This window comes from Gymnoscopelus microlampas (genome assembly GCF_963454915.1).
Source record: "Gymnoscopelus microlampas genome assembly, chromosome: 3".
Classification (NCBI taxonomy): domain Eukaryota; kingdom Metazoa; phylum Chordata; class Actinopteri; order Myctophiformes; family Myctophidae; genus Gymnoscopelus; species Gymnoscopelus microlampas.
In genome coordinates this window covers 26,718,681-26,731,180 of record NC_139940.1, presented here as the reverse complement: position 1 = coordinate 26,731,180, position 12,500 = coordinate 26,718,681, and the positions used below count along the sequence as shown (strand labels likewise).

At 43.3% G+C, this 12,500-nt stretch overlaps 1 protein-coding gene across 1 annotated transcript in view; it reads left to right on the top strand.

Annotated features, from left to right (window-relative positions):
• Positions 1-12,500, top strand: part of LOC311041797 (neural-cadherin) — a gene marked incomplete at its 5' end in the record, with an annotated part of 161,866 nt that overhangs the window by 65,778 nt on the left and 83,588 nt on the right. The window contains 3 exons of the mRNA XM_084052282.1: positions 5,885-6,073; positions 9,302-9,527; positions 11,473-11,677. Coding sequence (XP_083908408.1) covers positions 5,885-6,073; positions 9,302-9,527; positions 11,473-11,677 — 620 coding nt within the window. The remainder of the gene's footprint in view (positions 1-5,884; positions 6,074-9,301; positions 9,528-11,472; positions 11,678-12,500) is intronic.

Below are 12,500 nucleotides of genomic sequence, written 5' to 3'. Positions count from 1 at the left end.
ATATTTCAATCCTCAATGGCTATTGCCTGTCAATCAATTAGCTACACCCCGTTAACCCCCACTAGAGATACGAGTGACTTATGTGGTGGTTTCATGAAGCAGCGAGTAGATCGTGATTCATTCAATTCAAAATGGGGATATGCAACCTGCGTAGGACTCCGCCTTAATGTGTGAGGGCACGGCCCTTTATTATTGTCATAATATGCCAGATCAAAAGCCTTCCCAAACTCTGAAGTCAATGCAGAGTCATGTTAGCCAATTAAGTTACAAGAGGAGGGCCACTTCCACAGTTGTTGTTTCATTTGAATTTATTATACAAAATTATATTGCATGTATGCATGCTTACCCACAACCTGTGGACACAAGCATAGTTTAATTTGACGCCTTACTGCTTGTTGTTTGTGGTTATCTAATTGGAGCTTTGCAAAATGCTGGCGGCTTGCTATTTTTGGACCAACGCTGGTCCGCTGCCACATTCTGCTTCACGCCGGAACACGTCACCCACTGTTGAAGTCAGACGGAGAAAGAAAGGAGAAAAAAAATAGCTCTCTCATTGTGTCTCTGTCCTCTTCTGTCTTCTCTCGGATGTGTTCCTGATACGCTGTGTATCAAAGCAAAGAGAATAAAAGGAAGGGAAAAAAAACAGAACAAAATAAACAAATTTGAATAGAAAATAGAAATGGGCTTAGTGTAAACGAAATACAATTTCATTTTCCTCTTAGCCTCATTTTGTGTAACAATCCATGACAAGGGGCCGCATTGATATGCAAATGAGGGAATGGCAGCTTTGTGTGAACCCAGCCATCATCTTGTGAATGTATTTACATGACGCGCTGCCTCTGTATTGTATCCGTCTGTTTTTAACTGAGATTAGGAGGGAGTCAACCCAAGTCCCCTTCCCCTGATGTCAGTATAGTCAGCCTGTATTCTAATCTGATTTGATGTCCTGATCCAGTCTGACAGAGATCATCCAGCCTAGAGGACCTGCCTTTGGGTGAAGAGTATTGGAGGGGAGAGACTGAGACGAACAGTGGTGGAAAAAGTCACATTTTTTACTTCAATAAAAGTACCAATGCTGCAATGTAGAAATACTCTGTTAGCAAGTGAAAGTCAGAAATTCTGAATTTACTTGAACAAAAGTATTGGTATCAAAATGTACTTAAAGTACCAAAGTAGAAAGTACTCATTATGTATAATGTCCCATATGTCCCAAGTTTTCAAAATGGATAAAATGTATGAAAATATTTTGAAAATAGCCGATCTACAAGCTCCCAATGCACCCAAATTGGTAATAGTCCAGCAAAGTAAAAATACCTCAAAATTGTACTTAAGTACAGTACTTGAGTAAATGTACTTAGTTACTTTACACCACTGGAGACAAATGTTGAAAAGGATAGGGAGAGAGTGAGAGAGAGAGAGAGAGACGGGGAAAGAAGGATGATTTATTGATGAATTTGAAACCGCTGGAGAAATTGTTTTTTTTTAAGTGGAGTAAAGACAGTTATTGAAATGGATTTGGATTGACGAATTTAAAACACATCAAGCTCTCTAAATTATGGAAGGTGTCCCGTTTAAAATACACTTCCAATTGCTGTCCTCGTGATGTAAAGACGGCCAGACACATTTGTTATGATATATTCAAGACATTGATTAAGATCGTAGGAGGGATTTAGATACATGAGAGAGATGGACAAAGAGACAAAGAAGCAGAGAGAGATATGACAGCTTGGAGGCATGAAGCAAAGAGAACGAGACAGAAAAAGAGAACAGCAACGGAATAAGATGTCTCTCTTTCTCCCAGGGAGGTGATTCTTCATAACTCTCAAGCCCCCTCTCTTCTCCTCTCATTGTTGTTCTCATCCATACTGTATGTCAAATTCTCCACTGGCTTCTCTAATTGGTGCTTTAAAGTGCCCACTTTGATTTAGTTGTGCATAACAATCATGTTTAAGAAGTGCTGTTTAACCATATTACAGATCTCACCTCTGTCTGAATGCACATGACGACATTGCAGTGCCGTTCACTTGCATCATTTGCGCCACGCTGACAAGGAAATCGTTGTTAAACTTTTCCAAACAGCAAAATGAACACATTTGTTGTTTACAAGAAGCCCCAAAGTTGTTTAAAAGACTATGATGAAACCCACACTATCTTTGAAAGGGTTTTAACCCTTTGCTGATATCAGAAAATAGTTTTACTATTAAAGATAAATCACAAATCAAGCTTGGATTTAGTAGTAAGCATGTCTTGTTTTTCTACGAATACTGAGGCTCAAATTGTTTTACAGCATTGTCCACCATAATCCTAATGCAAGATAGATGCAGGCTAAAAGTATAGAAGTATATTTGATGACTTCTGACACTTGGGTTAATCACTCTATGCTTCTTCCATTCCTCTCTCTCTCCTCAGGCTAGGTAAACGGCCAAAAGCCCACTCAGTCAACCCAGAGCCAACCCTTTGTATGCATTTATGTATTCATGCATGTGTTTTGCAAGTACTTAGCATGCATGCATGCAGTGGCTCAGACCAGGGATCATGACACAGTTATGCATTCGGGGCAGCATTTATGATGCTAAAGAAGCCCAGGAACCTAGGCTCAACAACGTTTTTTTCCCCTTCTTTTTTTTAAAGCCACGGGCCCAGTCTTGGTATACTGCAGTTGATGGAGAGCATTTCCCTATCCAGTCCTAGATGTTTGTATAAGTTATGGATGGCTCTGACTGCTCGCCACAGGGCATTTGTTTTGCATTCGTTAAAGGCTCTGTTCATCTGGCTTGTCTGACCATTAACATAATATTGTCGCTGTCGGGCAGAAAGCTTGAATTTCCATATTTAATCTTTGCTCATAAATGAATGCCCTATTTTATACCTCGTTGTGTGACAGTGTCACGCAAAAGTACAGAAAATAGCAGATATATAAGGATATTATAACACATCACAAACTGATGCATTGTGAGCTTGCAATTTTTTACATTTTTGAAACTTTTTGAACATTTTTGCTTTTAAAATGCATGCCCGAAATAGGGACGACAGGTTGAGAGTCTGTCTGTGGGTTTTATAAACATTTCACCAATTAAAAGTATTAGCAAGAGCTTGGGACTAAATAATAACTACATTGGATGCATTGGAACACAGATTCTTTTTTACATTTCCTGAAAAGTAACGGTTTTGGACATACAAGGCTTTTGCCCGACAGCAAGGATATTTGAATGTGTTGATCTTTGTCATGATGATGCAGAGAATGCAATGCATACATGCTTCATTTAGACCCCAAAGGTCACTACCAGTAGTGTAAAGTAACTACCGGTAGTTACTTTTTAGATTTTGATGAATATTACAAAACATACATTAACCACTTCAGCCCTATAATTACTTTGGCCATTTGAAAATAGCCGATCTACAAGCTCACAATGTGTTGTGATGCGACGCATTGTGAGCTTGTACCGTAGATCTGCTATTTTCAAAAGATTTTTGTGCATTTTATACATTTGAAAACTTGTGACCTGCTTAATGAGTACTTTCTACTTTTGGTACTTTAAGTACAAGTATTTTGATACCAATACTTTTGTACTTTTACTCAAGTAAATTTTTAATTCTGGACTTTTACTTGTAACAGAGTATTTCTACATTGCATTATGAGTGCAAATGTGAGTGCTTTTTCCACCACTGTTACCCCTCAACCGCTCGTCTTCAAATCTTGACCTGACTGTTGTACAGTACTCCACCATACCATTCTGCATTACAAGCAGCCACATCCCCAATAAACAGACTTGAATGCTATGAGAGCCCTGAGCTGTTAACTGGGAGCTGTCAGGAGCGTTTACCAACTTCCCCCTTCATCTTCCTCTGCTCCACCTCTCCCACTCTCTCTGTTCTCCCTTCAGGACGTCTACCTTCCTTTCTCCACACTTTCCCCCCTCTCCTCTCACTTCGATCCCCCGCTCTCTCTCTCTCTCTCTCTCTCTCTCTCTCTCTCTCTCTCTCTCTACTCTCCCTCTCTCATCTCATGTTCCTGCCTTTTCTCTTCCCCCCCTCACTCTCTCTCTCTTTCTTATCACCTAAGCTCCAACCACTTTCCTCTCTACCACGCGCTCCTCTCTCTCTCTCTCTCTCTCTCTCTGTCCCTCCACAGCACTCTCCCTCCTACTCTTTCTCTCTCTGTTCGTGTTGATAGACGCTCAGAGGTGTGTGTGTATAAGAAAAGGCAGGAAAGGAGACAGTTTTATTCTGTGCCATTTCGTGAGTCTCTGAAGTGAAGCTCTCTCTTATTTCCGCTGTTGTCTCCATTCTCGGGATGAGATGCGGCGAAACAACAGCTGGTGCTGAGGAAGTGTCTTCAGACCAGAAGAAATCCCTCCTCAGAAAAGACGACAAGCAGAACACAGGGACTGCTACAGACAAGAAAGAGAGAAAGAGACAGAGAGAGAAAGAGACAGAGAGAGACAGAGAGAGTAGTGAATGCCACATGCACAGGAAGACACATGTTTATTTTGGACTGCGCTGAAGACGTGGTTGTCACCTTCTCATCATCGACAAGTGTTTTAGTTTTTTTTTTTGGAGCATGGACTTCTCTATCCTCTAGCTTTCGCTCTCAAGCGAATGCTTCGGTGACAAAGTGACGTACGACGTGTCGCTTGACAAAAATAACATAGTTTCAGAAAAAAACCTGCTTTAGATGAAATGTAGAATTTGATTTATATCTTACCCTCCAGAAATGTCATCTTTCTGTCTGATGCTTGTGGAGCTGCCTTGCTACACAGTCAACCCATTCTGGGCCACAAAATGCTACAGGCTATTAAGGAGGCCCATCAGCCACTTTGTGAGGGGTCATTTGTCTTGACCGCGAGATTAGCTCCAAGATGGCCGCCCCTGCCCGGGTTCAGGTGCTTCTGTGTTTATTTGCCGAGGGAGTGAAGTGACGAAAAGAGGGGGAGGTTTGAGAAATGGATGCCCACTAGCAAATAGGATCAGAGAGATTGTGCTGAAGATGGTAAATACTTCTGAGGGATTAGATGGATGAATGTGTTCGGAGAGCACAAAGCCCTGCCATGATGTGCTTCAGTACCTAGTAGCCTTCCAGCCGTGGGAGGAACCACAGCCCACGTTTGGTTGAGACTCACAATAAGTTTCCGTTATACTGTCAAACTGATGAACAAAGGACTTACAAAGTGTCCTTTAGATGTGATTGTTGTGGCCAAGGCTATCACCTTCATGCCCGATTTATACTTTGGTTGTGCATTGTGTCAGGCACCGAAAGCAGACAATCTAAATGCAGACAATGCGGCGCAGCATGGCGCGTCGTCCACATGTACATCTGCCAAACAGTATTTTTGGTGCACAACACCAAAGTATACAATAACACAACAAGTATACAATCAGGCATCAGCAATCACATTGGTACCTTGGCTGAATAACATAAATGCATGACATTGTTGATTGATCGATTGAATATTTTATTAGACAAAAATGCAAAACAGCACGAGTACAGTCAAACGCTGGTCTAAAAGGATAACACCAAAAAAGTCTTTGCGGTCTTGTTTCCATTGGGGTCCTATGTATTCAATTCATCAACATATAAAGAATAACACAAAAATTCAATATCATCACAAATATAAAACACTATATGCACATAGTTAAAAAAAAAAAGGATTAATGGGAGGAATGGGGTTAAAGAAAGGGGGTGGGTGGTCTCCTGTCTAAGGGAGATGTGATAATTACCTCCTTCTTTGGCCTCCTGCAAGGTGAATTTTCAGGGCTGTTTTAAAGGAAGCCAGTGAACCACATTATATCTGTTTTACCCAAAATGTTTAATCAACTCCATTTCCCTTCCCCTCTGCCTCTTTGACTCCCCCCCCCCCCCCCCCCCACACATGCCTCTCTACAGGTGATGACTGGTACCTGTGTCGGCTGACTCTGAGCATGCCCAGCCAGGCTGACCTGCAGTGGGGCATGTTCCCCTCCCCCTACCTGGCTGCTGTGGGTCCTGATGCTGCAGCTGGCTCCATCGTCTACCGCCTGTCTGCCAGGCAACCAGGCGGAACAGTCGGACACGCCCACTTCCTGCTACTGGACAGTGAGTTGGATTAACGATACCCAATAATGTTTATGAAAATGGTGTTATTCACGGGCAAGTTTACCTACTGCAATTCTCTTTGGTGTAGAAGATATAGTCATTGTTATTGTACGTTGTTTTATTATTAGCTGACATTTGCTTGATATTTTTATACTTTATGTAGGCTACCTGGAAAATGCTGCGCTCGCAATCATGTTTGAATGTCACCCCCCCTCTCTACCTATATCTTTCCTATTTTTCTTCACTGAAGGTATCTAATAAAACAGAGATAAAAATAAACAAACAGTCAGTGCAGGCAGCAACAACAGGGGTCAAGTTCAAGTAGACAACATTGAATCTCTTTATTTGTGTGTGCGTGCGTGCGTCCATACGCGCGCGCGTGTGTGTGTGTGTGTGTGTGTGTGTGTGTGTGTGTGTGTGTGTGTGTGTTTGTGTGCGTGCGTGCGTGCGTGTGAGTGTGAGTGTGTGTGTGCGTGCGTTTGTGTGAGTGTGTGCGTGTGCGTGTGCGTGTGCGTGTGCGTGTGCGTGCATATGCTTCTAGAATTTGAGGCAGCAAGACAATAACAGGAGAAAAAATATATAATAAATCACAATTTGAACCAAACTCCATCAGCCGCAAATTAGCATGCTTCTCCTTCCATCGCTAAGCAGCGACGCGCAGATGTACCAAAACAAGAACTAGTGTAGTTTTGACAGCAGTAATTATGAGCAACATCTGGCAGAGCGATGCCACGGCGTGTATATTGATTTTGTTTTTGTTTATTTGGAGATTTCTTCCGAGGACATGTTGAATTTCAATTACAGCTGAGGGTGTGTTGGGGGGTAGCAGTGTGTGCGTGTGTGTATGGGGGGGAAGGGGGGGGGGCGCACACGTGTTAGCAAATGCACATAAATGGCGTTGCGGAATACTGTTAATCGTTCCCTGGGGCATAGAAAGCTCCTAGATGCAGGAATAATGGGAAACTCTCTGGAGAGAGACAGGGAGGGGGGTGGGCTGCAGGAGGGAGGATGGATGGAGCCTCCATGCCTGCAGCTGTGGATTCTTTATTTTTACTTTTTTTTGGGTGGGGGTACTGGGAGGAAGCAGATGGAGAGGGAGAGGTAAGGAGGATGAAAATGCTATTTTGAGTGTTAATTCCTAATGCCATCATATTAAGAGATTTTGACTCCCCTTTAGCTTAAAGTAACTACATATGTTCCAAGAATTAATCCAATCATTTACGTAGAAAACGCTTTTAATACCATGCCAATATGGAAATATGTTCTCAAAGTTCACTTGAAGCCAATTAGTAGCATTAATGACATTACTCAGTTTTAGTTTCTTAAGTTTACAGTTGGTTGGTGATGAAAGTATTTAGACATTTGGGCAGTGATTTTTTCCCCACCTTTTTTGTCACATAAATTATCACAAGGCTCATTTTATACATATAGTATTGTGATTGTTTTATTTCATGTATATGCAGGGTAGCTTGAACACTAGTGATGCGCGGGTCTCCACCAGACCTGGCACCGACCCAATTAACGACCCGAAGCGGACCATAACCCAACCCGTTCCAGTAATTTTATCGTGGCCAGGGTTCACCCGCCCGACCCGCACCCGTAAGAATGACGTCTGCAGCGTACCAGAACCCGCCCGATCTGCAAGTCTACCAGCGCATCACTATTGAACACTGTAGTAGCGGTGCTGCATAACCTGAGCCCTTAAAGGAAGGAAGACTTTCGTCTTACAGTACAATAATTCAGATCCTGGCCAATCTACATGCTTACAACACACCGCAATGGGACATCATTGTCATTGTGAGCCTATAATGACATGCCCTAAATAGGGATTCCAGGTTGAAAGTCATAGAATTGTCCATGTATTCCACACTGAAAATAAATGGGCTACTGCCGGTCACCCTACCACAAACTAATATATGGCCATGTTATGATGTCAAGAATGTCTTATTGTTATTGTTTGTATGTAAGCCATCATGTCACCGGTTGGACATAAGCCCTAGCTGACAGTCTGTACATATTCACCTTTTGCTTAAAACATAATATACATTATGCAACATGTACTGTATACATTATTCAACATGTATACAACAAATAGACCATATTGCACCCTAGCATCCCAATCGTAACTTTTGGCACTCCTCGCTGTATTGTACTGATATATTATATCAGAAATTCATTGCCAGGAAATGTTAGAAATAGCATCACATCAATAGACTATGGGCAACAGAAAAGTGTTGGATGCTGAAGCGAAAAGAAAGACTAAAATCAGATTGACAGGTCAGATGCAGCTGTAGCTGATCATCCCCCCCTTCCCTGTTTCCAACAGCTGTGGACCTCTTTCCCTCTGTGTAGCCTACCCCCCCCCCCACCCCCCTCCCTTTGCTTCATCTCTCCATTGCCTTTCTCTCTATATCTGCTATCGCTGCCCAGGGGGACACCAGTTAAACTGGCCGCATCCCGAGTATCAAAAGAGACACAGTGTTCAAAGACAGATCACAGTCGAGATGTTAGCCCCCCACTAACATGCGCACGCACGCACGCACGCACGCACGCACGCACGCACGCACGCACGCACACACACACACACACACACACACACACACACACACACACACACACACACACACACACACACACACACACACACACAAGCACACACATGTTTCTCCAGCTGGCAGAAGGGGCCCCGATACCCTTCCGTTTTGCCTTGCAAACACATAAACACGAAAATATACCAATAATCATCACACCAGTCCTCCGCCAGCCTCAGACTTGTGCACTGGTTTGTGGACTGCTGTGGGTTTAATGCAGTGGTTCTAAAAACATTGTGTGTTAGGCCGTGGACCCCCATCTGAAAAGATTTTGTGCCAGGGACCCCCATAAGAGAAGATTTGTGTTATCAAATTATTTACAAATAATTCAACATTTTTCACACATTTTCAAAATGTTTAAACATTGCAGTGCGACGCGGTTAAAACTGATTTTAATGCCAAATTAACTAATATTGCTGGGGGCCCCCACAAGGACCCCTGGGGGTTCCCGGACCCCACTTTGCAAGCCACTGATCTAATGAATCTGCTCTCCATCAATGTACTTATGTATTACGTACTGAATCTGTCTGTTTTCATCTCCATTGATCTATCTGTCTATCTGTACTGTATTCCAGTCTCTGTCTGCAAAACTATCTGTTGTTTTGACCATATCAATTCAATCCTGTACTCTCCTCAGGTGGAGAGGACTGCTTTGAGGTGGACCGAAGCTCGGGGGAGGTCCGGACCACAGGCCGGCCTTTGACGCCGAGCAAGGAGTACCTGTTGAGGGTGCAGGCGGTGGACACGCACGGTCGTAAGGGTCCCCCTGCTACAGTGGCCGTCCTGGCTGGCTACCGCCCCCCACAGTTCACCAACTCCACCTACACCCTGACCGTCCCAGAGAACACACCAGTGGGCCAAGCGTGAGTTTGATTGATTGATTGACTACTTCATTAGTCAAAAATGTAAACAGCAGTACGGCACGGTGACACACTTTGGTTAAAAGGATAACACAAAAAATGTGGATGCATGAGTCTGTCTGTCTGTCTGTCTGTCTGTCTGCCTGCCTGCCTGCCTGCCTGCGTGCGTGCGTGCGTGTGTGTGAGTGTGCGTGTGTGCGTGTGTGTGTGTGTGTGTGTGTGTGCGTGCATGGATGCACACACGCACGCATTTGTGTGTACCTGTTGCAGTTCATTATATTTTGTTTGTTACACGTGTGTGTTATTCTGCATGTGTTTAGTATGTGCGTGCGTTTGTGCATGAAGCATGGCCTGTTCCTTGGCATTGCCGGTCATTTGACGCATGAAATGATGTGCCCCCCGGTGCAAGGCAAGAAGAATAGCAACGGAGGGATGAGGGGGTGGGGGGGGGGATATAGAGAGGAGGGATAGAAGGATGGAGAGGGGTTTGGGGGGGCACAGATGCATCATTCTGGCCCGAGGCGGAGAATTTGAAAGTGTGGCAAATTCAAATATTTATTAAAAGCGAGCTCTGGATTAACATGAAGGGTAATGTGTGTGTGTGTGTGTGTGTGTGTGTGTGTGTGTGTGTGTGTGTGTGTGTGTGTGTGTGTGTGTGTGTGTGTGTGTGTGTGTGTGTGTGTGTGCGTGTGAGTGAGAGAGAACCCGCCTCCTCAGGGCTGCTGGCGCGAAGCAGATTGTATTAATAACTAAGTATCCATGCCACCTTCTGAGCTGTGTGAGAGCTGGTGTTTGTGCCTGGTGTGTGTCTGTCCATGGGTACTCTATGCATATGCACACTGTAAAGGCATTGGTGTTCATTTAATGCTCAGAGTGTGCAAATGTCACACACACATCCATAAGGGTGCATTTGGGTCCAGTCAGTGTGTGCATTTGTGTGCGCGAGCGTATATGCGTGTGTCAGTGGGTGGCTGGTTAGATGAGGTTTAAGTAGGTATCTTTATTTAGAAAGTCCCTGATGGCTGTAACCTTTAAATGATAGCATACAGTGCTGCCAGTACACAGTAACATCTACAAGCTCAGCGTTGTGAGCTTGTAGATCTGTCATTTTGAAAAAACGTATGACACATTTTGAAAAATTATGAACTTTATTTTGAAATGGACTATTCATAATTAGTAACTTTTACTTTGGTACTTTAAGGACCACTTCAACCATTTTCCACCTTATCTTCATATAGTTGGTCCTCAGTCCTCACTAATGTGACCAATTCTGTCTACTTGATTTGTGTCTCAGAGGAGGGCTGTGGACAGTTCAGAAACCTGCCTAACAGTGATATCATCGGGTTTTGACATTTGAAACAATTTTTTTGTTCATTTTTTATTAATGCAAGAACAATGGTTTCTATTTCAGCATTCTAACTTTCCAGGAGGAGAAAGGCTGTAGTTTCTATTAGGTTGGATTTGGAATCCCCATTGATAATATCATTGGTAGGCATGTTTCTGAACTGTCCATAGCCCACAAATACATAGTGAGATATAGTGAGTAGACCAGTAGACTAGTGAGGCCCAGTTAAATGAAGATATGGTTGAAAATGGGTGAAGTGCTCCTTCAAGTATATTTTGATGCCAATACTTTTATACTTGTACACAATTAACATTTGCCTGTCATCAAATTATTGGCTTAGGAATGTGACAAAAAACTAAAAAATATCGATGAATCCAAGCTTCCATGGGGTGACTAATCGATAGAAAAAACATCATTTTGGGGGTGAACCATCCCTTTAAGTAAAAAATCGGAATAGTTCTTCCACCAATGGTCGCACGATTCCGTTTGAATTGGATTTAAGTCATTTCTTGTGTCATAGTTCTATCATTCCTCATCTTATTATAACTGTTATTCTTGTCTTTGGTTGTCGTTTAAAAAATGGTCCACTTCCTGTGTCTCCAGTGTTGCCACGGTGCAGGCCATCTCCTTCCAGAAGAAGAGCCTGTCCTACATGCTGCTGGTGAACCCTGGCAACCTTTTCAGCATCAACCAGGAGAGCGGGGCCCTCAGTCTCACCAGGGCCGTGGACTACGAGAGCGGACACACCCTGCACACCCTGCAGGTCCGCGCGTCCGAGTCTGACACAGGACTCAGCGGAGTGGCTGAGGTAGGCACACGCAGCTTATAGAGCGTGCCAAAATTCCTGAAGTTGCGTCAACAAGTGTCTTTTGGTAGCGGCGGACATCTTTGAGGGGTAAAAACCAGGTTGACTTAACATTGCCCAATGCCACGCCCAATGCCACGCCCCCCGTGGTGACGACACGTTGGCACGCTCAATAGGGCTGCAACTATCGACCGTCGTCTTAGCGATTATTCCAACGATTATTCCAACGAAAATGGCAGATCGGCAAGCTCACAACGCCTCGGCTATTTCCAGCTAAAGCTTTCCCCACAATAACAGAAAACATAAAATACACTAGTATAGAGCCCTGATGGACTAAGCTCAACCATATGGGGTTTAAGTGGTTAACAACGTGTTTTTTATATGTATTTATATATAATTTATGTATCTACGAATTGATTAACAGCGTAAGCGTTATTTTCTACTTCGTTGCACACCGGTGTTGTGCAGAAATAGTGAAAGTAGCAGGTCTACAAGCTCACAGCACATCACACGCACATTGCAAACTTCTGTTGTTTTCTCTCTAGATCTTGTATTTTCAGGCGCAATACGGGTATACGTGCAAGTAAGCACACATAATTACAGTATGCAGGCACTGTGTGCACACATATTGTGTGTTTACACGGGTAAACACACAAGACATAGACAAATATGAGTATACACAGTACACACAAGGCAGCGTATGAGCAGGTACGTACACACACATACTGTAACCAGATGCAGGAAAAGAATAAAGGCTACTATAAACTAAAAATATAATTATTTATTGTATAAGACAACAAACGCACACACACACACATACATGCGC